The 26,460-nt window shown below is 38.1% G+C and overlaps 1 protein-coding gene across 3 annotated transcripts; it reads left to right on the forward strand.

Moving 5' to 3' along the window:
• Positions 1–298: 298 nt before the first annotated feature.
• Positions 299–26,002, forward strand: lpar2b (lysophosphatidic acid receptor 2b). 3 transcript variants are annotated; one of them, XM_058763553.1, is made up of 6 exons: positions 299–615; positions 9,390–9,797; positions 12,737–13,151; positions 22,966–23,222; positions 24,415–24,447; positions 25,672–26,002. In XM_058763553.1, the coding sequence occupies exons 2-6, from the start codon at positions 9,486–9,488 to the stop codon at positions 25,765–25,767; spliced, it is 1,113 nt and encodes a 370-aa protein (XP_058619536.1). In that variant the 5' UTR covers positions 299–615; positions 9,390–9,485; the 3' UTR covers positions 25,768–26,002. The 3 variants fall into 3 exon arrangements, with proteins under 3 accessions (XP_058619536.1, XP_058619450.1, XP_058619616.1); XM_058763467.1 differs by lacking the exon at positions 299–615 and adding an exon at positions 5,614–5,830; XM_058763633.1 differs by lacking the exons at positions 299–615; positions 24,415–24,447 and adding an exon at positions 5,615–5,830.
• Positions 26,003–26,460: the final 458 nt, after the last annotated feature.

Here is a 26,460-nt window from a genome sequence, read left to right on the forward strand (position 1 = left end):
AGGAGCAGTATTAATGAAAGCATTAAGGCTTTAATGTTATTTAACAGTGTTAAAGAATCCAACTCTAACACTGTTAAAGAGTTGGATTCTCATGCTAAGCATGAACAAAGTTTCAAAAAAAACAATTTGGACGTATAACAGTATTTCTGTGCCAAAAATCTTACTTCCGGGTTCACACAAGTTTCGGGGAGTTTTTTTCGATCGTGGCTCTTGATGACGTAAACGAGGGTGGAACTCCTTATATGGGCATTTCTCCCGGAAGAACGCGCCCGCGCACGCATCGACCAGCGCGAGAGCAAGAGCGCGACCATCAACGCGCTTCATTCGGCAGCGCTGCGCGGGACTCGCTCGGGAAGAATGTCTCTAAAGAAGTGTGTTTTGGTTGTGAGGGAAAGATAACCTTGTTCAGCTTCCCGAAGAACCCAGCGTTATGTAAACAGTGGATGCAGTTTATTTTTCCGGGGCAGCAACGGAGTTTCTCAAGTGTGTTTGTTGATGAACGTTTTATAAACAAGGCCCAGTTCGACGCTGGATTTGCGTATTTAACGTTTAATACTGAAAGATGGAGCACTCCCAGCTATAAAAGATCCCGGTCATGATTCAGAGATGCAGACGGTAAGTGAAACGGCTTCAAATGTCTCTGTTTTGTTGGCGATGGGCGCACAGTGTTGCTAGATTGGAGGACAAGTTCCAGCCCAAAAGCTCACAAAAACCCGCCCAAAACTTTAACTGTCAAAATAATGTGATAGAATGTAAACCAAGGTTGATAAGAGCCATTTTTAACTCCTTATAACGAAATAATGACGACAAAATAATATAAATATAATGATAAATTTCCCACGGATCAAATCGGGGAAAATACGTTAAATATGATTAAAATATGTCAAATGTTGTTTGTGTATATTTGTCCAGCAGGGGGCGGTGACGCCGTGGGTCGGGGCACTGTTACAAGGCTGTGAAGAATTACCTCCGATCGAGTGACTCTTTAGAGAAACCTAACGAGTAGTAAAGAGAAACTCACCTGTGTCTATCTAGTCATGAAGATGTACATTACGATTCTTGCATCCAACATCACAACAAGATGGTATTTTAAGCTCCTGTAGTTTGAATGGGCCGCCTCCAGCTAGCGCGGTGACGTAATCGTGACGTCGGCGCTTAAAGTATGTGCAGCGAGGCTGTGTCGGAGGACTTTTGTCATACTCTTCAACATACTATGCTTTGGGACACACTTATTGTAATCTCACATACTATTTAGGACGGATAGTATGAACATTGGGACGCAGGGCGAGTCTGAACCGGTCTGAACGCTGCGATGGGTGCTCAATAAAGTGACCATCGAGAACTTTTGGCTCATCTGAGTTTTCTTTTGCTAGTATCTCAAGATACTACATCAACAGTCAGAATTTAAATGCAAAAAAGTGCCCAATATAAGTGATCAGAATAAGCGTAATTATAGGTATTTCACACTCGTTCATGCACACACCATGACAGTCAAAACTGTGTTATATTCATGATAAAACGACAGTTAAAAAAATGTAACGACAACAATACTTACTTTAATTATAAGACTATAATTTCACACTAAAATGTCTAAAAAGAGCGGCCGGTGTTGTGCCGAAAACTGTAACCAGGGGTCGCTGTTCAGCAAGTGCTCACGCGGGAGCGCGCACGCTGAAGCCGAATGATCAGCGTCAGCGTCACGAGCGGTACTGTAAAATACTGTAAACAAAACAGAGCAAGCTAGATATTGTCACCAGCATCTAAATTCTTATATAGAAAAGAATTTAAACATTAATGCTGCTGCTGTCTGCTAATGTGTTAATTACTGACTAAAAATGTTTAATAAAGTGACTCATAATGTGTGAGCTCCTCTTCTTTCTATTTTATACAAATAAAGCATATTGATTAGATATTGATATATAGATACAGTAGAGTAAATTTAAAGCTACTGAAATGCTACCCCTCTTTATTTAATGCATGACTGTAATGCGTAATACAGTGACTTATGTGATGTGTCAGATCCTCTTATTTTTCTCACTTAAAACAAAAGTTGTTTGACATACACGCTGCCTACCGTTAATTGGCTTTATTATTTACAAAAAGCAATAAGAACTATACATTAAGCTTGTTTTTATATGAGCTTTTTGTTATCCATATCAGAATCTGCACTGCATTAAAACTATTAAATAATATGTTAATATGAGAAAGTGTTACGTGGCATCAAGACTAAAAGCAGAACTGAAATTAAAACATGCCTGTTTTGTAGTTTAATCTTAGACCTTTCAAATTGTATGTAGTGTATCGAGATTAAATTAGTATTTGATTGTGAAATAGTGTTGTAAACTTAAATAAATAAATGAATGAATAAACCATAAACGTCATGTGGGACAGTGGACATTAAACATACATGTATTATACTACAGTATTTATTCTGTGGGCAGATATGACAACACTTTTAAGTTATTTACAGGTAAAAGTCTTATTTAGGCTATTTATTCATACACTTTTTATCCTACTTTTTTTTTTTTTTTCAGATTATATAATAACATTTGAACCCAATCATAATTTATCTCTAACTTGACGTGTGAAATTAAAATGAAAACTGTTCTATTCAAGGAAAACTCTAGAAGGCAGAAAAAACATGACATGAAATGTCTGTAAAATATAATTTAAATGGTGACAAATTCTTATAGTATGCAAACATAAGTGTAAAATAAAAATGGTATGATCAATAAGTCATGAAACCATGTTTTTACATACTTTAACTCATCAAAATAAGTGAAGCAATTCTTAACTTTTTAAAATAAGTTCAACTCATGTTTTTAAGTCTAATGTAATTTAAGTTGAAATTACCTATAACGGCTAAGTTGACTGTATACAGTGGTGAAATTTCAACCATGTTTTCAATATAAGAATTTAGATGCTGATGACAATATCTAGCTTGCTCTGTTTTGTTTTACAGTATTTTACAGTACCGCTCGTGACGCTGATACACCCGCCCAAGCCAGTATTTACCCGCACGATCAAAGTCAAAACCGCCCAATCTGGCAACACTGTCGACGCAAGTGCTCGTCACTCTTTAGCTCCGCCCACGGCGCGCCTCCAGGAGCTCGGCGAGAATCGTAAAGCTGTATCTTTCTTTTATAAATATGATAATACTAAAGATTTTTGAGATATGAAGGATGCGGTACTACTCTATAGGTGCTCAAGATTAACATGAGATTGGGTGAAACTGTGTGTGTTATGCCCCCTTTAAGAACAATTATTAAACAATAAATGGTAGATTATTTTTAGTTTTTAGCAGTCGTAAGTATAAATCTATCAGTTCACGAAAGAAACTTGAATTTAATGAAAACCTGGCACTTTGATTTTTTGATTATTTGCTATTTTTGCTGTATAGTGACAGTTCTCCCTCAAGGATGTATAATGTTTGTGTAATACTGGAGTTTTGTAGGACAGCAGTAAAGACCGTGTGGTTGAATGGGTTTCCGTGGGTCCTTGAAGTCTTAAATTTAGTTGTTTCAAATTTAAGGCCATTAAAAGTCTTAAATTGTACAAGAAAGTTTTAATTATGATTTCAAGAGGTCTTAGATTTGGGAACGGAAAGATCAGAATTGCAATGTGATTAAACTTCAAAAGGCTGGCAGAGAATGAATGTGCATTTTCAATAAGCCTGTTGTTTTTGTTCAGACCAATGCGAAAATCGACCCTTGTTTTTACGCTGCAAACACGCATAATAGGGCCTAATTGTTTAAATTAATGTAGTAATTATTTTGACTCGTCTATTTTCTTAAAAATGGTTTAAAGGTTGAAATGTGAAGTTTCTCATTTTATAAAACTTTTTGTGAAAACTTCTATCTGAACTTTAAATCATGCTTTTTAAAGTCATTTTACAGTGTAATATGTTACTATTGGCATTGCCGTACCCCGCTCATATGGTGTTAATTTGATTTGTGCAGGTCTTAAAAAGTCTTAAATTTGAGCTTAAAAATCCTGCAGAAACCTGATTCAACATCTGCAACAGATAAAGCTGAACATGTTTATGTTATTGACTCTGTATTTAATGATGAATGTATGAGACGTGAGATTACTGGCGCTTTAATCTGACCTGGTTCCTGGTGATATGTGCAACATTTAATAAGGGTCTGTGGCTTTAACGTGAGTTTTAGTAGAAATGTAAATGAGTGTCTTCAGCAGCAGAGGGAGCAACACACACACACACACACACACACAGATGCTAATGTTAGTAGGACACACATATACACGCACACACAACCATTGAGGTGCTAAAGTGTGTGTTAACATCTGCATGTGTGTGGGTGTAAAGGATGAGGTGTGAATGTGTGTCATTTACACTGATAGGGATCTTTACGTTTGTGTGTTTGATTCTTGTTTTGAGACAGGATGTTTTGAAAGTGTGAGTATCAGTGTTACACACTTAAGTTACATTCTTTAGCGTGTGTGTGTGTGTGCGTGTGCGCGCCTGACATTCAGAGGTAATGACATCATTTCTAATGGGCAAACATGCTTAAAGATCCAAGAACAACTTCAGGCTCTCTCTGTGTGTGTGTGTGTGTGTGTGTGTGTGTTTGGGTGGAGTGATATTTAAGCAGCCTCCTCCTCAAATCTGTACCAGATGATAGTAAACAGCTCCATATGACATAACACACACACACACACACACACACACACACAGGTCCCCACAATGTCACAAATTTCAGGTTTTACTATCCTTGTGGGGACATTTGGTCCCCACAATGTAGCATAAACAAGTACACACACACACACACATGTCTGGTTTGCTGTCCTTGTGGGGACTCTCCATAGGCGTAATGGTTTTTATACTGTACTTACTGTATGTGCTATTGCCCTACACCAACCCTACACCTAAACCTACCCCTTACAGGAGACTACAGGCTTTTTTAGATTAAAAATAAACACCATTTAGTATGTTTTCTAAGCCTTTTGATTTACGGGGACATAGGCAGTGTCCTCATAAACCACCTTCGAATTGTAATACCTCTGTCATACCCATGTTATTATACACATTTTGTCCCCGTAAACCACAAAAACCAGCACACAGGGTTTAAAGTGTGTAAAATAATATCATTGTTCATTAATAAACAAGTTCTTTAGCAAACACACATCAGCAGAAAGACAAACATGAAGAACAATGAAAACACTTCTGCCATTATATGATAAATAAATGACCAAACACACACACACACACACACACACACACACACACACCCTCAGGCTGATGTGACATGATACCCAAGCAAGTCTATTTTTTCAGATGTTGTAAATGATCAACGTTTAAATGCGTGCATATAATGCATAAAGTTATAATTTTTAGGTATAAGACTTTTAACAGAGAAAAATGTAAAACTTCCACGTTTACTGTGATGCACGCCTTTTACATTTAAAAAAAAAAAGTATTTTAAACAAACGAACAAATGTCAAACATTTACAAATAATTGCAAAACAAAAACTACGTGCATTTTAAAGGTTTTGTGAGCTCAAATTTTAAACAGTTCAAAGTTAAATATATCCTGGGCTCCTCATTGGTCAGCCGCGTCACCTGCGCCCAATCAGCCGCGTCCTCGGAGGCGTTAGGCCCCGCCCCCAGCAGCAGAGGCGCACAGGTGAGCGCGCGCCTGATCGCGGCGGCGGCGGAGGAGAGCGCGAGCGGAGCAGAGACATGAGATTCTGTCCGAAGCGACCGGACTGAGCTGATCGGCACCGAGCACACCGGGAGTACCAGCCGTTCCTCCGAGAGAAACGGGACGAGTTTCCTGCACTCCTCAGCAGTTTGCGCGCGGCAGTTTCTGTGAGTTTTACAGATTTATGACTGAGCACTTATCGAATAATTCACGAGCGATTTGAGAATGAACTCTTTTGTGTGTGTGTGTGTGTGTGTGTGTGTGTGTGTGTGTGTGTGTGTGTGTGTGTGTGTGTGTGTGTGTGGTTGAAGAGTTTATAGTGAGTGTTAACGCGACGCACCCAGATCTCTCTCTCTCACACACACACACACACACAGAGAGAGAGAGAGAGTTATTGTTGGCAGTGTCTCCAGCACATTAATATTTAAAACGATAACAAACCTGCTCTTATTTCCACTCTTTTAACCGCAGATCTTGTTTTCCTCGCACGAGCTCTTTCTGTATTTAAAGCGAGACTCAGTGCTTTTCATGCGCAGATTTTGTTCTGAATATCTTCTGTATCATGTTTTCATTCGGACTAGTGGAAAGAAAACATCCAAAACACATGTTTAAGTGTTTATTTTATTATCTGTTTGCGTCTTCTAAAGAGTTTTTCTCTTTAGGCCTGTATCCTGAACCCTTTGTGTTTGTATTTAACTGACGGATGAGTAAACCCAAAAACATGGTAAAAATGTGTTTGTATTCTCTCTGTTGACAGCGTTTTCTGATTTCTGGAGTGATTAAAAGAGAAATCCAGAATCTCTTCTGGAAAAACCTTTAATATGACAACAAAATCTCAACCTGGCTTTATATGCAATGTTCAGGTTAATATTCTGGAAGTGTTTAATGAGATAATTCCAGAAAAGCTGTTATACCAAGCACACTGATTAATCACTTTATCAGATCAGCAGATACAGTTTTCACCTGCGCGTCTCGTCTTTAATTCACCATGAAATCAACACTCGCGAGTCTTATTTTTAAATGAAATGTTGCAGTGTTTGTTATAATGATGCTCACAGATAAATCTTTCATAATACACATTGCAAAAATGATTTCATGGTGACTAATTATATTATATAATAATAATAAAGAAATTCAACATAGATTAGTCAGATGTGTCTAGGTGTTTTAATGATGGTGTCTAATATGCTCTTTCATTATCGTTCATGTGTGAATGAGAGAGTCGTTACAGTCTGGAGACCACTGAAAATACTAAAATAATACATTTTTAAAAGGAAGTGAAAGGCAGAAAGTGACACGATCGTTTCCATCAAGCTACAATCTTAATTGCTGACAGCGAGCGCATTAAATGCAGTCCAAACTCAAAATATCTCTCAAGTGTAGAAATGAGAAAAGTGTTGTAATTTCCCTACTGCAGTGTGAAGCAAACACAATATACCTGTGAAATACACCTTTATATAATACACAGTATATGGCTATCACTGTCATTGTTGTTATATTATATTGTTTTGTCTTCCTAAAACACCAGAGTGAATGAAAACAGGGTTGAGTCCTCTTTAAAGTTCAGCTACAAGTCAATTCACTCACTTAAGGTTTCTTAGTTAAGAAACATGGGTTGCAGCTCTTAATTTTGAACTCTCAAAGTGCATTAGATAGAATAATTTAACTTTAAAATGTACAAAATGTATGTTTTTTTTGCAATTCATTTCTTTTTGTTTTAGTGTGATATTGTGCCGTGAGATTTTGATATCGTTACATCCCTAATAATGTATTTTTCAAATGAAGTGAAGCGGCTGATGTGTGTCTGATATCTGGATCTGTGCGTGTTCTCGTGAAGCTGAAGACTCAGTTTTCTGCTTATCAGAGTTTATGGTTTCGACTTCACACGACCTAGTTCCTGTGTGTGTGTGTGTGTGGGTTGTTTCTGTCTGTTTTCTACCTGCGCAGAAGCTGTTGGTGATTCTCGTGAAGCTCAGCGAGACACAGGCTTCTGAAGGGTGTGTCTGATTCTCTAATAACAGGTTTAAGTTCACGAGAGGCTTGTCAAGGTTCACTTGACTCTGTACACACACACACACACACACACACACAGATGTTGGAGACGGCCGTTAGGGCGAATCTTTGTCTCGCTCTCGTTTCCGTCTCTGCTCGGTGTGCAGGAATGTTTCTCTTGGTTTCTATGCTTGATGATGAAACTTCCTCCAAACTCACTGCAGATTTTATGACTTCTGGTGTGTGTGTGTGTGTGTGTGTGTGTGAGGTTCTCATGAAGCACGAGCTGAACCTCTGAGTTTCTTCACAAACTCCTCTTGTTAGTTAGTAGCGGCGGCTGAGTTTAGTTTAGTTTTCTGAGCTGAAGGATGTTTTTGCGCACACGTTTGGCCTCGTGGGGGTTGAGCCAGAGATTTGTGAGGTGATGATGATGGGTGATAATGGGGAGTTACTGGAAACCCTCTGCTCTGGGGCTGATTGACAGCTGCGGCGCCCAATCGGAACGCAGGTGAGCGGACGCGCGGGCTGTGATTGGTTAACGCCGCTCGCTCGGTGGGAAATGTTGTTCTGGTTTTGTGTGGAGGTCGGGTTTCTCAGACAGCAGATGATCTCTAGTGCGAGGGATTTAACCACTTTTCAGACTTCTCATCTTTTGCAAACACTTCTGTCAGTCTCACAAATCTGCCACGAAATGTGAAAGTCAAACAGAAAATTAAGCTTTTTTTAACTTCATGACATTTAAACATTTTTTGCCTCAACTAAAACATTGTTCATTTTCTTTAAGCGCATTATAATTGTGACTTTAAAATAAAATACAGTATATTGCAAGTAAAGCATACTGTAGATGTTTTTGTTTTTTTTCTCTCAAAAGAGCATTTTACATGTTTCGTAATACAAAGAAAATCTCATTCTCGTTAGTGTAAGGGAAAAGATTTAGGCCTAAATATTTATGTCATAGTTTTATTATGCTTTCTTTACTTTAAAAGAATCATTGTATTACAGTAATGAGTGTCATCAGCGACAGCTATTCAACTGTAAAACATCAAGATATGATAATGAGTCAGGTATGAAAATATGTCATGAAAATAATGTCATAAATCCTAATAATCATCATATGATATTCTTCATTTTCTTTATGCAGATTATAATGTGTGCCTCATATAAAATATTTACATGGTTTTATTTTACTGTCTTTATTTTTATGCTGGTTTAAATAAGTGGGGGAAAAAATCATCAAACAGTAATTAATAATAATTCAACTGTTATACACACAGATGTATTTTTATAGTGGAAACGTCCTAAAAATCTGCTTATTCATCATGAAAATGTCACACATCCTTATGTTCATAAAACAGTGTTCCTGTTCTTTGCACAAATTCTAATAAGTCTACAGAATAATACAAATATATTTGTCAAGCGTGTTTTAGGTGTTTTAAAAAAAATGAAAAATAGACATTGTGCTTCAAATTCTCATTACATCAAAATAAAACCTCGTTCACAATAATGTGAAGAGAGAAATTTTCATTTTAATGCAAAAATACATAATCGTGTTACAGTAATGAGAATAACCCAAGATTAACGCAGTACTCTACTTATTGTCATGGAAATAACAAAATGCTCATAAAACACTGTTCATTTTCATTATGTAAGCTATCATTTCATATTTTCCTGTGACGCGTGTTGATTTAGTCATTAAGCATGACTAACGATCTCTGTGTTTCTCCTCGGTCGCAGTGGATCTGGTTCACGGCTCCATATGCCTCCATGAGTGACCCCTGACCCGTGAAGCCCCTCCCCTCCAGTCAGTCCCGTCCAATCGCACGCTTCACCATGGTTTGCTACGACAACGAGAGCATGGCGTTCTTCTACGGCCTCAGCAAGAAGAACCTCACTGAAACGTGGAAGCCCAAAGACGTGGTGGTGGTGTCTCTGGGCCTGCTGGTCTGCGCCTTCGTCATCTTCGCCAACATCCTGGTCATGCTGGCCATCTTCATGAACCGCAGGTTCCACTACCCCATCTACTACCTGCTGGGGAACCTGGCGGCCGCCGACCTGTTCGCCGGCATCTCCTACCTGTACCTGATGTTCCACACGGGCCCCTGGACCATCAAGCTCTCCGTCTACCAGTGGTTCGTGAGACAGGTGAGGCCTCTGGAGCTCTGGGTGTGTTTGATGAGTAACTGCGGTACTCGGAGGAGAAACCACGACTGCTTATGCAATAGAAACCACACTGAGATCCAGATGCTTGACACATTCACAGGAGGGGTTTATGTACAAAAAAAAGATTAGAAATTAGGGTTGGGTATCGTTTAAATAAAATTCTGGTTCTTATGGATTCTCAGTTTCGATTCTAATGTGGAAAGTCAAACATTTAGATATCAACCGTATTTATTCTGTGTCTCTTTTTTGCAAAACATTTAATTGCTGCTGAATACCATGAACAAAAATCAGCCGGCTACTTAAAAACCGACTCAATTAAGAGATTGAAAATTGAGATTTATTTTTTTACATTTTTTTTTTTTTTAAATGGAGGTTGTAGTTCTCTCACAAATCTGAAGAAAAGATATTAGACAACTGAATAAAAATCTCATGGGATTTTTGGGTGAACTATCCCTTTAAGAATCTGATTCTGGAATTGGGATTGATTTTCGATTCCCAACTCTATTAAAAAGGCAGAAATGAAAGGAAGTGTTCATATTCATTAGAGTAGTCATGGGTTAAATACGTTTTAAGTCAGTATGAAGCAGGGCAGAAAAGCATAAAAAACTTGAAAAAATTAAATTTATTTTGAAACTAAAATTGCAATGATTCATTGTAAAGAAATTATGATGTTTTATTTTACTACATATTAAAACATTACAATTTATGAATGAAATTGACGGAGTTGAGGGAGGAAGTGTTTGTTCATTAATATATTGATGGGTTAAATGCATTTTAAGTCAGCGTGAAGCAGGACAGCTGGCTGATCAACAGGATGTGCTGCACTTCCTGTTTCCTGTAAGGAATTCTGGGAGAAGACCTGCTGTCTTAGTTGATAATCATGTAGAACCCTATGGTATCCGCGGTTGGACTTCATCTGATGAAAACACACAGAAACTCAAAGGTCTTCACTACAAACCGCCAAAAATAACAGCTTGGTTTAACTTGAGGAAATTATGAAAGAAATATATTACTATTTATAAGAAATAAAATAATATAAAAAATAAAATCTCTTTATGCAACAATTTGACCAAAAATGTTAAAAGGATGTTTTATGATATGATTATATTTAAAAAAGAAAAAAAAAAGTGTTTGTTTTAAGTTGTTAAAGTTTTATCAGTTCAATTGTCTACATATGCTTTTTGAGGCTTGTAGCTTAATTAATCTCAGAAGAACGTTTTGTTTCTTCATTTCACATGCTGTGCGTAAACAGGGCTGAGTGGAGATCTCACACGCGGTGCGTCCCTAAACTAACTTTATTTTAACAGTACATTTACTACTTGTATGCAGAAAAACTAATAAATCTAACCTTACGTTTTATTTCATTTTACAGTAAAATACTATTAAATGTACATTATTAAATGTTTTTGGAAGTCATATATTGACGTTCCCAGAGTTCCTAGTGTGACGCTTCACATTTGACTGTTTTTCATTTAGGCCCAAGTAGCTGTTTGTTCTTCGTTTATTCTTATCAGTTTTGCACGTTAGGGTTTATGTTGTTAAATGCAGTATTTTAGTGTTGTGCGTGCCACCATGATGGTGTTTGGTATTCGTGTGCTGCTTCTATATATTAGTATTTACTTCAGTTTGTGATGAGTTTTGATTGCTCTTGGTTTTCTCTTTAACACCTGTGTATTTGGTGGTTGTCAGTGTTATAAAGTACATTTTTATTTTTAAAAAAAATTTAACCGTAACCCCCCCACCCCCTTTTTGTATGGTAGTTTTGACGATCACAGCTGCCATTTTTTTTGTTTAATTATTTAAAAATGCTAAAAATGTCATGTAAATTGTAAATTTAATACATTTTAATGTAATATAGACTAGTTGGATATAGGCTAATGCAATATTCACTTTTGGCCCATGTCCCTCAGTTAAGATTTTTGGCACTTTGTGTTAAAAGTACACCGTATAAGGTGTGTAGTATGTGATTTGGGACATAATCAGATATTTGTACAAGATAAGATACTGTAGAACTTTGATCTTGAACGTTACTCAGATCTTTACATCTTTCCCATTCTTTGAACCAAACAAATGCTTGAAAATGGTGGATTCATATTCTTACATTAATAAAATAGCACAATGTTGAATGAGAATTTGTTACTATGACCTTCTTACCCTCATTTTACTAAAACGTTGTACTAATTCATTCCCTCGTCTTTTGATTTAATTAAAACGAGGGAGCAAATTACTGCAACACTGGCCAAAATTCAATAAAATGTGGGAACAAATTCTTGATTCGTGACCGCAAGTTAAGCGAGGGAACAAATCATTGATTCAATAAAATGAGTGAATGTATCCTCGTTCTTGGCCGCAATTCAATAAAACGAAGGAACAAATCCTTGTTTCATTATTTTTTTTAATGATAAACAACAATAAATCAAGCAAAGACAAACTCACTCATATGAACCTTTTATTACCCATAATAGGGGCACTTTAATAAAACGAAGGAACGAGTCCTGGATTTGTGGCCGTGATTCAATAAAACGAGGAAACAAGGGAACGAATCCTCAATATATATATTTTTTTCGTTCAGTGCTTTTATATAAGCCTGTAAAGCAAATAAATGATCTTTGGATTCCCTCCTTACTTTGAAACTGAGCTTGTGGTTCATTATTTTTAATAAAAAGCTAGAATAAGTCTAGCAAACACAAACTCACTTACATTAAACAGAAATATTTCCAAGTATGCGCTTTTGTTTTTTGACTTTGACCGCAAATCTTCTGTCATCTGTCAGTCGTCTCTCCCGACTCTATTCACGTGATTTTGTGCAGATGCTTTCAACTTAAATAGCTTTTATTTCTATATGAAAAGCGAATGACGGAAGGTGCAGTGGGCAGGTCATGTAACAGCCCTGGTGTAACCGCTGTTGTCCTGTCCCGCAGGGTTTGATCGACACCAGTCTGACGGCGTCCGTCATCAATCTGATGGCCATCGCGCTGGAGCGCCACCAGACCATCTTCACCATGCAGCTGCACAGCAAGATGACCAACCACCGGGTGGTGCTGCTGATCGTGGGCATCTGGCTCATCGCCATCGTGCTGGGTTTGGTGCCCACCATGGGCTGGAGCTGCGTCTGCGACCTCCAGCAGTGCTCCAACATGGCGCCGCTCTACAGCCGCAGCTACCTGGTGTTCTGGGCCGTGCTCAACCTGCTGACCTTCACCGTCATGTTGGCCGTCTACACGCGCATCTTCATCTACGTGCGCCGCAAGAGCCACCGCATGAGCCAGCACACCTCGCAGGTCAAGCACAAGGAGACGGTGGTCAACCTCATGAAGACCGTCGTCATGATCCTGGGTAAGACCTCGCTTCTGATTTAGCCAGTGTTATCATTTGACTAAAGCCATAAGCCCCAAGAGCTTTATTGTCGTATGTACCAAGTACAATGAAATTCTTACTTTGGTTACTCCTCTCGAGAATGACAGGGTAGAAGGGGAGCAAACATAACTTACACGGACAATACGAAATACGTAAAAAAGATAGAATATACAGTAGAGTAAAAATATAAATAATAATTAAGGATGCATTAGGAATATTCGGCCACCGAAAATTTTCGGCCGAAAATGGCCCAAAAGTGGCCATGAGGCCCAAAGTCTGTGACGGACGTTTTTGAAAAGGCAAGGAAGTTTCCCAGTGATGGTGTCAAGGCAAAGGGCATAAACATACACAAAAGTTAACATATGGGCTATGGCAGTCTTTGTTTTGATACACTATTATGTTGAAAGCCTACAGAGAAAATATTACTGTATCTTTAAGCAGTTGCACTTGTTCTGAATGCACTTTCTTGTAGTAGTCCTACAGAGAAAAATTTAAAATGCACTTGACCTAAATGCACTTTGTTTTTATGAGAGAACATTTAATTTTACAACCTTTCAGCAGGCCAGTAGGCCTGTACATTATTATTTAATGTACACATGAGTGGGGTCAAGTTAAACATTTTAGTTTGAATTTTATTTTATACTGTGCATTGTTGCAATGTGCTAAATAAATATTTGCATAATTTGTAATTGATTTATTCTTTGAAACTTTAATATTAATTTATGCAATTGCAATGCCTTGATTTTAGTAAAGTTAGTACACAGTCATGGCCATAAATGCAGTGGTACTAATAATTGGCATAATTTCTTTCGGTGTTTCGGCCTTGGTTTCCTTATTTCGGTTTTCGGTTTTGGTCAAGAATTTTCATTTCGGTGCATCCCTAATAATAATAGCATAAAGTAATGAAAGAGAAAGAGAAAGGGAACCTGTATACTCATTAGAGAAAATTCTTCACAGTATATATGTGCAGTGCAAGTAGCAATAAAGTGACTATTTTAAAGTGTCAAGTGGTGATAAAGTGTCAGTTTAAAGACTAGTGTTTAAGTTGATTGTCAGTCAAATGCGTTATGAGTGTGTGATAGTCCAGCAGGCAAAGTGCAGAGTGCCACTGAACAGGCTGAGTTTATCCTGATGATACAGGTGGAAGTGGCAGTGGGTTTTGACTGTTTATCAGTCTAATGTCCTGGGCGTATAAACTGTTCTGGGGTCTGGATGTTCTGGCCACAGCGCTCCAGTACCGCTTGCCAGACTTCATGAGGGTGAAGTAATTGTGTATGGGATGGGTGGTGTCCTTGATGTTGCAAGCCCATCTGCAGATCCTTTTGTTGTAAATGTCCTGCAGTGAGGGGGAGATCTGTCCCTGTGATTTTCCGGGCCTGCTTTATCACCCTCTGTTGCCAAACCACAGCAGCAAGCTAACACACACTCCACAGTGCATCTGTAGAAGTTATGGAGTATTTGTGATGACATGCCAAACTTCCGTAGCCTCCTCAGGAAGTACATTCTTTGATTGGCCTTGCTTACTAGTTTCACTGTGTGCTCTGTCCACTTGAGGTCCTCACAGACGTGTATGCCATTGAACTTACAGCTGCCCACTCTCTCGACCTCAGTATCTCCACGCTCACTCCTGCTCATTAGAGATGGGCGATATCTTATAGTTTGCAATATACCAGTAAAAATTACCCCCATGAAAATAATTATTCTTCCCGCGATGACAACGACAAAGTCTAGTTGTTGACATATTTCTGTGTGCAACAGTGCGGAGCGACATCGTTGATTGCTTTTACAATCTGGAACTGGTTTGGTCAGGGCTGTACTCTACGGTGCGACAAAAAATCAGTCTGAGCCTTGAATAAATGTAGTACAGTACGTTAGCATGTGTGCGAGCCTGTTTACAAGCCTGTTGTCCAACAAAGATATATATTTATTGACATGCTTTTTCTCCAAATTAACTTAATAACAATAAGTCGAGTGGTTGAAATAACTTTTTACGTTTCACAGAATGATGGTGTTATATACAGTGATGTCGATTAGCATTGCATTATAAATATTTTCCTTATAAAAAATACCCAAATTGCTTGAACACTGATAAGCCATATATTTTATGCAATCGTGTGTTTGTTGTCTTCAAGTTTCATCAGTTAAAATCTCCATTGTGTGTTTTATTCAGCGGTAACTGGATACCTTTGTCCATATTAGGGATTTCCTGGAGCGTTGTCAGTACTATTACTTCTGCGATGCATATGTGTTTCTGCGCAAGGGCACCCTCTGGCTTCCTGTATGAATTAAACAGTCATTATATTACGTTTGTAGCCTACTCAGTAATGCTCACAACACCCTATTTTGGGTAAAAATAAGAAAGATAATTATTTTCTCCAAAGAAACAGAATTCCCTGAGTTATCATCATTGATATTATTATCGCAATAAATACCAGAAATATTGTGATATATTTTCAAGCCCTGTTAAGCCATTGTTTGTAATAAGAACAATGACTGTGGTGTCATCTGCAAATTTTGATGACGTTGTTAGGATGGGTAGCAACACAGTCGTGAGTGAAAAGAGTGTACAGCATCGGGCCGAGTACACAGCCCTGAGGAGCGCCTGTGTTCATTATGACGGTGCTGGAGGAGTGTTTTCCGAGGCGGACACGTTGAGGTCTACTGTGAGGAAGCTCAGTATCCAGTTACACAGTGCAGAAGGCAGGCCCAGGTTATACAGCTTGTTTATGGGTTTGGAGGGGATTATAGTGTTGAATGCTGAACTGTAATCAATGAAAAGTAGTCTGGCATAGCCGTCTTTATATTCCAGGGTTAGGATTTTGTGAAGGGCAAATGAAATGGCATCCTCTGTTGATCTGTTAGTCCTGTACACAAACTGTAATGGGTCCAGGGTGGCTGGTACAATGCTTTGATTGTTTCTTGATGAGACTCTCAAAACACTTCATGAGGGCCACAGGTCTGTAGTCATTCAGACTATTTTTGTGACGGAGATGATAGTGGTGGCCTTGAAACAGACAGGGACCATAGCCATTGAGAGGGAAAGATGGAAGATGTCAGTGGTTACATTGGTCAGCTCTGAAGCACAAAGCCCAAGCACACGTCCTTGGATGTTATCAGTGACTTATAAACCCGTGTGGGGGTTAGCGTCAGTGCCCGTTCCCCCTCATTAGGATTCACTTCCAGTGTTGACCAGGGCTCTGTGTTCAGGGCTTCAAAACGTGCATAAAAGAGGTTGAGCACATCGGGCAGAGATCTCGCCGTCGCACACGCAAAGAAAGAAACGATCATATCAGTGTTACTGCTAGTTTTTTCCACTTTTTTTTTTAATGACAGAAACACTGAATGACCAAAAAAGCACCACCACCAGTCGTAAGTTCAGTTAAAATGACTAGTATGCAGAGATGGAAACTCGAGTCGCACTTAAGTCACATAAATAAAGACTTGGGACTTGACTTGGACTCGTGAGATTCGTAAAAAACACAAGTCATTTGGTATGGGAGTTTATATGAATGTCTCTGAGGGGAACTGGCTGTCTTTAGAAAAGTATAGATGGTATTTTCTTCTCATCTTGCCTCTGTATAATGCATATTAAAGTGGTGTTCATAACCAGCGCTGCTTTGTTTACAGCGGAAACCAAGGAAACAATGTTTAATTGCTGTTCATTCAGCCATCTGCTGTTTTGTTTCGTGCAGATGTTTTATGGAGAATAGTTTCACAAAACTAAAGTCAGACCATTTTGTTTTTGCTTCAAATTTCGAAATTCTACAATCCAATTTAGATTAAAAACTGCTCGTGCTGCATGTAAGCAGCATCTTTGTTTGGATTGTGTTGTGTTTAAAATACAGCGGTTGCTTCTCATTTTAAATTGAAAAAGAGCACAGACAAAGCTTTAGTTTGTTTATGAGATTTCTTTTGTGTTGTTTATTTGATTGATTGGGGTTTGTTTTAAAATTTCAATTTAGTTTTGTTGTTTGACACATTTCAATTTTACACATTTGTGTCCTCATAAACCATATATACCAGTACACACACACACACACACATATACATACAGTGGGGCAAAAAAGTATTTAGTCAGCCACCATTTGTGCAAGTTCTCCCACTTAAAAAGATGAGAGAGGCCTGTAATTTTCATCATAGGTATACCTCAACTATGAGAGACAAAATGAGAAAAAAATCCAGAAAATCACATTGTAGGATTTTTAAAGAATTAATCTGTAAATTCCTCGGTAAAATAAGTATTTGGTCACCTACAAACAAGCAAGATTTCTGGCTCTCACAGACCTGTAACTTCTTCTTTAAGAGGCTCCTCTGTCCTCCACTCGTTACCTATATTAATGGCATCTGTTTGAACTCGTTATCAGTATAAAAGACACCTGTCCACAACCTCAAACAGTCCAACTCCAAACTTCGTGTTTTCTGATTTGGATATGTGCAAATGATCCTCTGTGGTATGATATTTTCTGTGCATGTGCTGATATACGCTGTAACAGTTGATGCGTCCCGGTCTTTCAGTGTTAGTTCTTCTGTCTCAGACCACACTCTGGTGGTTTTCCTTTCTAGAGCACACTGTCTCAGCTTCTGCATGTAGGTTGGATATAGAAACACTGCATTGTGGTCCGAGCGTCCAAAATGAGGTCAGGACTTGGCTTTGTAAGCTCACTTTAACGTTGTATATACATGATCCAGTGTGTTCTGCTTTCTAGTAATGTTGACATGTTGATGAAACTCTGGTAGAACTGAACACAGTTTAAAGTCACTGATTAAAGTCCCCAGGAATAATAAAACCACGTCTGCATCTGTGGTCTCGTGTGAGGGCCGTCTGTGTATCCGCTTGTGGTTGAATGTAAACAGCTGTGATTAACAATAGCGCTAAGGTCAGCATTTCAGTATCAGTAGTTCTGTATCAGGTGAGCAGTATTTGTGCATACTGGTTGCTCGAGCCTTTAGCCTAGCATGCTCGTCTGCGCCGCCGCCTCTTCCGTCGCTCGTCCTGTCGGTTAGGCTTTCCATTCGAGATCGGTGATGATAGGATAGCTCCGCTTGAGGCCGGGTGTATAATTCTATAACAGTTCTTGGGTTCTCATTCCAGTCTTCAGTAAAGCCTCTGTCAGCTAAGGGCTGTTGTACCTAAAACCTCCATAGCTGTCATAAACTCACTGTAAAGCATGGCTTCATGGGGCATATTGCTTTTATAAAACGGTTATTCCATATACGTAGCAAGGTTTCACAAAATAAAACAAAGCAAATGAAATATTGATAAAATAGGACCTGTTTTATTTTTTTCCAAATTCCGTTTTTTCCCTTTTTAATGGTTAAATTGAATTTTATTAAACAAAAAGTATGTCTAACTAATTAAAATCATGAAACTTACATAATTTCACATCAATTTATTAAAAGTTTAACAAAGATTACATGGGATTTTTTACATTCTCACCATGTTTTATTGTTACCAAATTCTGTTTTAGCATGTCTAATTATTTGAATGCATAAAAACAACTTAATTTATTCAAATTTATTCTTACAATAGCTTTAGGAAATGTTTTTATTTTCCTCAGAAATTCTGTTGTGTATTTAAATTTTATTGGATATCAAATGAAGACAGAAAAGCATTTCATTTATTTATCATTTAATTACTGAAAACTATACAAACTATTTTTATTTTTTTGGCAAACATTAAAATTTAATATTTACAGATACTAGTCAATATCCATTAAGCTCAGTGTGCTCTCTTTAAGCTCTTCCACACTGAACGTCTGTAAATATGTCATAAACAGACTAAATATTAACTGATGGTTTAAGTTCAGTTAGTTGATTTTCTATGGAATCAGTCGACTCAAATCTGCAGACCGACTCTGATCTTTAGTAACTAGCATCAGCTTCTCCACACTGTATCCAGCCTTAAGAGACTAGAGATAAGAGACTAGAGATAAGATGATATCCATTTAACAAGAGTTTCATAATGAGGCTAGTTTCTGTGTTCATCCTCATGAATTACATGTTTTATTGTTTCATCTGATTTTTGAACGTGTTATTTAGCTGAAGGTGGACTATAGATGTTGATATGTGTTTAGATGACACTTCATTATGAATATATAACTGATCGACTTGAACGCCTTGTTGCTTGATTTTAGTGATTGACAAAAAAAAAATCTTTAAAAATGTTCCTTAAAATGAACAAGAATGTGTAATAAAACCTGATGTGAGTTTAATGGGAGCAGCGCTGTGCTTACTGACGGTTTACTTGTCTTGAACAATTTAATGTTTGAAATGTATATTAGTCTAGTTGTTTGTTGTTCTTGGTATTTAGTTAAAACCACAGGCAGTGTAAAAGTGTCCTAAAGGCTGCTTGCTCACGTTGCAACAGAACACTTTGTAAAAAGACTGGTTGACATCTAAATATTTTACTTTTTATTCGACTTTATCTCATTCTAATCGACAGCTCTAGTCATTGTGATTTCGTTGTGCATGTAGAATGTGGATCTGAAAACACTGTCCTCTGAGAATATAGTGTTTTTGGGAACTGTATCGTTTCCTTGTTACACTGACAGACCCGCAGTGATCTGGATGTGTTCAGAGTTTGGAGAATAGCTGAAGCAGACGCGGAGGGGGAAGGCCTGTCTGGACTCGACTGACCGGACCTGCGTGTTTTCGCTCTCTGGAGTGCATGTTCTGACAGAGCCGAGCGCGCTCTCGTACGGGAGTGTCGACACTCTTACTCTGACAGCATTCCTGGAAACTCTTGCTCTGCCTTGGGAATGTCCCATAAACACACGCACACGACACTTCCTGAAGTGTCCTTGTGACCGTGTTTAGCACTGACTGTCATCATAGCAGAGCAGGTCGGACTTTAATCAATCACAGCAACATGTACTTATGATCATGTTTAGATTTCTAGCGATAACGTGGAACAGACAGAAGTAAAGTTTGTCCTTCAGTTGAACGGCACGCCTTTAAACAGAGTCACGTGATCAGTGTCACTCATTTACTTACATTTGCATCTCCTAGAAATTAAAAACGAGCACCGAGTCTCTTCATATTATTCGTATTTCTGCCAACTCGGCAAAAAATTCCACCTAATTGGTTAAACTTTTTTCATTTAGCAGATGCAAAGCGTCTTACAAAAGAGAAGCAAACGCAGTTTGTCATGTGTAATCAGCCAATCAGAGCACTTGATTTTTATTCTGATTTCCTGTCATTTCGTAATTAACGACCATTATTATGGGTTCTTGACTTGATGGTTAAAAACTGCTCAAAGACTCATATTCACTCCAGTAACGATAACTAAAACCATAAATAATCACTCTGACAATTCTGCCTTGGATTCTGCTATTCTGTTAATTCTTTATTTATTTATTTTATTTTATTTATCATTATTATTGTAGTTACAGTAAACGGTATAGCTACCTTTATTGTTGTTGTTGTTATAGTTCTTGTAAAAGTTATTTTTATAGTTGTCACTATAGTTATAATTGTTATAGTTATTGCTGTGGTTCTTATTACAGTTCTCATCATAGTTATCATAGTTACCGTTATTATTGTTTTAATTCTAGTTATCGTTTTTAGTTACAGATGTAGTTCATGTGATTGCTACAGTTATTATAGTTATCATTGTGGTTATTGATCTTAGTTATAGTTATCGTAGTTATTGTAGTTGTAGGGTAAATGTACCCATTAAGCACACTTCCATTTTTGAGCTCAGATTATAAAAAGAAAAAATAATTTATTATTCTACTTGATGTCTTAATCAATTGATGTGTTTGTTACTATATGCCTCCTGTAATTTGAAGTCAATCAGATCACTGCACGCTGTCTCCATGTGTTCACACTGTCTGGCGGCCATTTAGAAAGCTGTCTGAAAACTTTCTCCAGAAGAGGAGCCCCGTAAATGTGCGCTTTTTTTAGTTGTTTAAGCCTTTTATTTTGGGTAAGTTTCACTACTTACTGTAAAATTAAGAGATTCATGTTCAGGCTTTTGCATATTATAACCTGGAGCTTGGATGTGGGAAATAATGACATTAGCTCCAAAAGATAGTTTTAGCAACACAGCGCAGATGCTACAGAACACAGTTAGCTGACTAGCTGTATAAGATCGTGTGCTACGCTAACATATTACCTCACTGGCTTCACTGGCTTGTACTTTTACAGCCATAATATTATGAATTGACAGTTTATTGCTGGTCTGTGGTTTTACAGTGCTGTAATATTTAAAGATTTCATATTATTTTAAGCTGAGTTTAAAGGTGCACGACTATGAAAATCACAGCTTCAGTGTGACATCAGTAAGAAAAAGGATAATTTCATAGATATTGTTAATAATAGTTGTTCATAATAAAATATGTATGAACTTAATACATGACCTAGACTATTTATTTAGCACCAATCCTGTCATTTTAATAAATATTACATGAAATGTCTTAAAAATTGTTGCTGCTCCAATTAAGCTCAGTGTGCTCTCTTTAAGCTCTTCCACATTCAACGTCTGTAAATACTTCATAAACAGACTTTAAATATTAACTGATGGTTGTCACTTTAAGTTCAGTTAATCGGTTTTCTATGGAATCAGTCGACTCTGATCTTTAGTATCCAGCCTTAAGAGACCAGAGATAAGAGACTAGAGATAAGATGATATCCATTTAACAAGAGTTTCATAATGAGGCTAGTTTCTGTGTTCATCCTCATGAATTACATGTTTTATTGTTTCATCTGATTTTTGAACGTGTTATTTAGCTGAAGGTGGACTATAGATGTTGATATGTGTTTAGATGACACTTCATTATGAATATATATATATATATATATATATATATTTTATTGTATCATAACTTTTTGTACTGAAACCAGTATCTTGTGCACTAAAAGTGTCTCAATGTAGATTTTGGTGAGCTTAATAGGTACGTTTACCCTATTTGTATTAGTGTTATAGCACTAGTACTGTTACCATTATTTTATTATTTTTACAGTTATTGTTATAGTCATCACTAGAGTTATAATGGGACCCTGGACCACAAAACCAGTCATAAGGGTCAATTATTTTTTATTTATTTTAATATTTAGATTTACATCATCTGAAAGATGAATAAATAATCTTTCCATTGATGTATGGTTTGTTGGACAATATTTGGCTGAGATACAGCTATTTGAAAATCTGAGGGTGCAAAAAAATCTAAATATTGAGAAAATCACCTTTAAAGTTGTTCAAATGAAGTTCTTAGCAATGCATATCACTAATCAAAAATTAAGTTTTGATATATTCACGGTAGGAAATTTACAAAATATCTTCATGGAACATGATCTTTACTTAATATCCTAATGATTTTTGGCATAAAAATTTTTTTTTATCATTTTGACCCAAATGCTACTTATGACTGGTTTTGTGCACATTTATTGTTATGATTAAAGTTGTGTTTATAGTTAATTTTATCACTAATAAAGGAACAACAGCAATTTGTCAAGTTGTAATTTACAACACATTTGAACACACAGGAGTTTGTTCATGATCTTATCCTAATATTAATGAATTTTGAGAATGCTGAATGAGCAATCGTTTTTCTGAATTTATGCATACATTTCAATAAGGGCCATTTGCATATATTAATTGACCTTCATTTGCATCTTTATATATAAGGCTTTTCTGCACAGCCTGCCTTTTTATAGTCTCGTCTCGCTCAGAAAATGTGCACACTTGTTTTTATTTGTTTGTTCTCGAATCCTAAACGTTATATTCGTGTGTAGATGTTCCATGCGTTCCCCTCTCGGCTGTGTGTTTCTGACGACGTGCTCTGTCCCGCAGGTTGTTTCGTGGTGTGTTGGACGCCGGGTCTGGTGCTGCTTCTCCTGGACGGTTTGTGTGAGTCCTGCGATGTCCTGACCTACGAGAAGTTCTTCCTGGTGCTGGCCGAGTGCAACTCCTTCATGAACCCCATCATCTACTCCTACCGGGACAAGGACATGCGCGACACCTTCAAGCGCATCCTGTGCTACCCGTGTTTGGGGTCGCAGCAGAAGGGCGAGCACTCGGGCGTCCGCTTCAACACCCTCGAGCAAGAGGTACTCTCAGAGAGCGACGGGACCCAGCACAACAGCAACCACCACAGCAGCGTCAGACCGCCGCTTTAGCCCAACATCATGCTGCCAGATACGCAAAAATGTCATAGTCTAGCTATTAAGCAAGTGTTTGTCTGTATACTTCTGTAGTAAAGGGGCATTTTAGTGTTCAATAAGCTGTTGCTTCACCATTTGAACCAACTCAAACACTAACACTATCTTTTATGGAAGCTTGTGTCTGCCAGAAAAGGTGATGGCCACTTTTTTTCTTACAATTCTGACACTTTTTTTTTTTTTTTTTTCTTGCAGTTCCGAGATGCTTTGAATTGCTGGTTATAAAGAGTTACCTTTTTATTTTTATTCTGTAGCAGAAACAAAAAACAGAATAGCAAATTCTTAATTCCGAGAAAAAGTCAGACTTTTGTCGAGTCTGACTTGTAAATTTAGAATTCTGAGGAAAAACTCCGAATAGACTCAGAATTCCGAGGCGGACAAAGTTAAAATATTTAGATATGATCATTCCAATTTGTGTTAAAAGCCGCAATTGCCTTTTTATTTTTTAATGTGGCAGAAACAAAAAAAACTGAATTGCAAGATGTAAACTGAATTCTGAGAAAAATGTAAATTCATTATTCTGAGAAAAAATGCAACATTTTTAGATGTAAACTAAGAATTCCGAATTGCATCAGAATTGCGAGATATATTCACAATTACCTTTTGCGTTTTTAATTTTGTGGCAGAAACCAAAAAGACTTTAGGTAAATTCAGAGCAGAAGTTTTTAGGTGTAAACGGAGAATTCGGAATTGTGTCAGAATTACGAATTAAAAAGTCACAATTACCGTTTTTAGTTTGTCATTGCGTGGTGGAAACAAGCTTCCATAGCCTTTAGTGCAAACAGAAAAGCTAATTGTCTGCATGGCTAGAAGTGCACTCTGTTTCTGACTTGACTTGGCAGCGCAGACACAGCATTATAATTTAGCTCCAATTCTAACTAACAAAAACTCGCTTGCCTGCGGAATTAGAAACACGCCAGTTGCATGTTCTAATGCAGTCTTAGTACAGTCATGTCCGTCTCAGCTGGTTAGTGACAGGTAACCAGCGCTCAAGTTAAAGCAGGTACTTGTGTGTGTGTGTGTGTGTGTGTGTGTGTGTGTTGATGTGTGTCTAACTGCTCTTCTCTTGTCTGTTGCGCAGCGGAGACGGCGCGTGCTGCAGGAGTCGTGGGTCGTATGTAGATTCACTTGCATTTAAACCCTCAATCAGACTCCACAATCACTCCGTCTTGAGCGGTTTAAGCTGACACTAACAGGTTCTCGTGAGGTTTTAACGCGCCGCATGCCCTGCACAGCTGGTGGTGTCACTGAGGGTCTTTCATGATGTTTTCGTTCTCTTCAAGCGACCGGTTCCTGTGTGTGTGAATGACGTGCGTGTTTGTGAATGCTCGTCTAACGTCTTTGTAATGCTGCGGTCGCGTTTCTGGTTAACAGATGTGCAGCGCTCGCTGTGTGCACTGATCATGTAAATATTTGCACGTTAGTCAGAGTGGCGTGCGCATGAAGCATCACATCCGCTCTCTCTCTCGCTCGCTCGCTCTCTCACACACACAGCTGGTTTTGATCCAGGTCCTCTAGTGGTGCTCTCCTGTAACTGCGGCACTAACTAACCAGCATGCTGCTGTGTTCACCGCGATTCCTGCATTAACTACATTTAAAATGTCCCTGGTTTTTAAAGAGGGTCTTTTTTAAGCTTTTATCTGTTGTGTTTAAGATTTTTATTCCTGTAATCTGTACTGAAGGCTCTCATCTGAGATTCGAAGCGTGAAGTTCGTCATCTCATGATATCAGCGCCATATTTACGAACTTATTTGGCTTCGCTGTGTGAAATATCCATGAGCTGGACGCACGAGTTTGTGAGCTTCAGATGATGAGGTTGATTCTGTGGTTTGATTTTATCCTCTGTTTGTAATCACCTCCTGTGGCCAATGAGACACGCACCCAGATATTTTGTTCTGATTGGTGGCTTGTGATTATGGTGTTTAGATATGCTAATAATAATCAAAGCAGGTGCTCAAAGTGTCCGTGTGTCGTCTCTCACTCCATCTACTGATCATTAAACACTGATGATGTCTCGTGATGTTGTACAGAAATGATTTCGCAGCTTTTTGTTGTTGATGAATAAACGTGTTTGATGAAGCCGCTTCTGTCCGTCTGCTGTCTGTGCGTTTAGGACGGGGAAACATCTCCATTTGGGCTGTTTAGGTCTACATGGATGTTCCCCCGTCCTAAAGCGGTCTGTGATTCTGATTGATTCAGATCTGTCACTGTATGCAGCTCTTCTGTGTGGCTTCGCTCAGCTCTGGTTGGGTGAGATCCTCCTAATTTGATTAACCTCATGTCTAACTGGTTGATGGTTGTTTGCAGCCCCGTGTTTTCTCGGCTCTGTGTGTCTCAGGCTCGTAAGGCTCGCGAGGGAGACGGCGATCAGACGAACGGAGGACAGGTCGTGCTGAAGGACGCGGAGAACATGCTGGGCTCCACCGAGAGCTGAGGATCGAGAAGCAGAAGGATCGACTCCTGCCTACTGACAGCGTGCTGATTGGCCGAATGAGCTGTCAATCACTCTCTGCGCATTTAAATGAGCATCAGATGAAGAGACTGTGTGTGTGTGTGTGTGTGTGTGTGTGTGTGTGTGTGTGTGTGTGTGTGTGTGTGTGTTGTAACTGTGAATGACTTGATTGTAAATACGTTTTTTTATTTAATTAAAGTCTTACCGGTGGAGTTTATGCATGTTTTTTTTTTTTTTTTTAGTGTTTTATTAAAAAAACATGGCTAACATTGAGTTTTTATGATACCAACATTTCAGGCGCCCGAATACTGATGAAACGTCAGCATTTTGGAAACCACAATGAAAACCAACATGCAAATGCGTCTCTTTAGTTAATAAGTTAAAATTAAAGTAAATTAAAACACTGTAATCTTTGGATATTTCATGTTTTCATTTTTTCTTTTTTTATAAACGATGTTAATAATTGTTGTATTACTGGATCTGCATCAATCATACGTTTCTTAAAATTTAATTGAAATATTTTAATTTTTGCGCTAAATGCGACGTATTTATGTCCGTTTATGAAATGACTTTTGATATAATTATATTTATTTACACTGAACGTCCCAAGAAAACCTACCATGCTTGCTTGGTGTTCCTTTGTTTTGTGTAATTTTAACATGGTAAATTTACCAC

Source organism: Onychostoma macrolepis, chromosome 01, assembly GCF_012432095.1.
Source record: "Onychostoma macrolepis isolate SWU-2019 chromosome 01, ASM1243209v1, whole genome shotgun sequence".
NCBI lineage: Eukaryota > Metazoa > Chordata > Actinopteri > Cypriniformes > Cyprinidae > Onychostoma > Onychostoma macrolepis.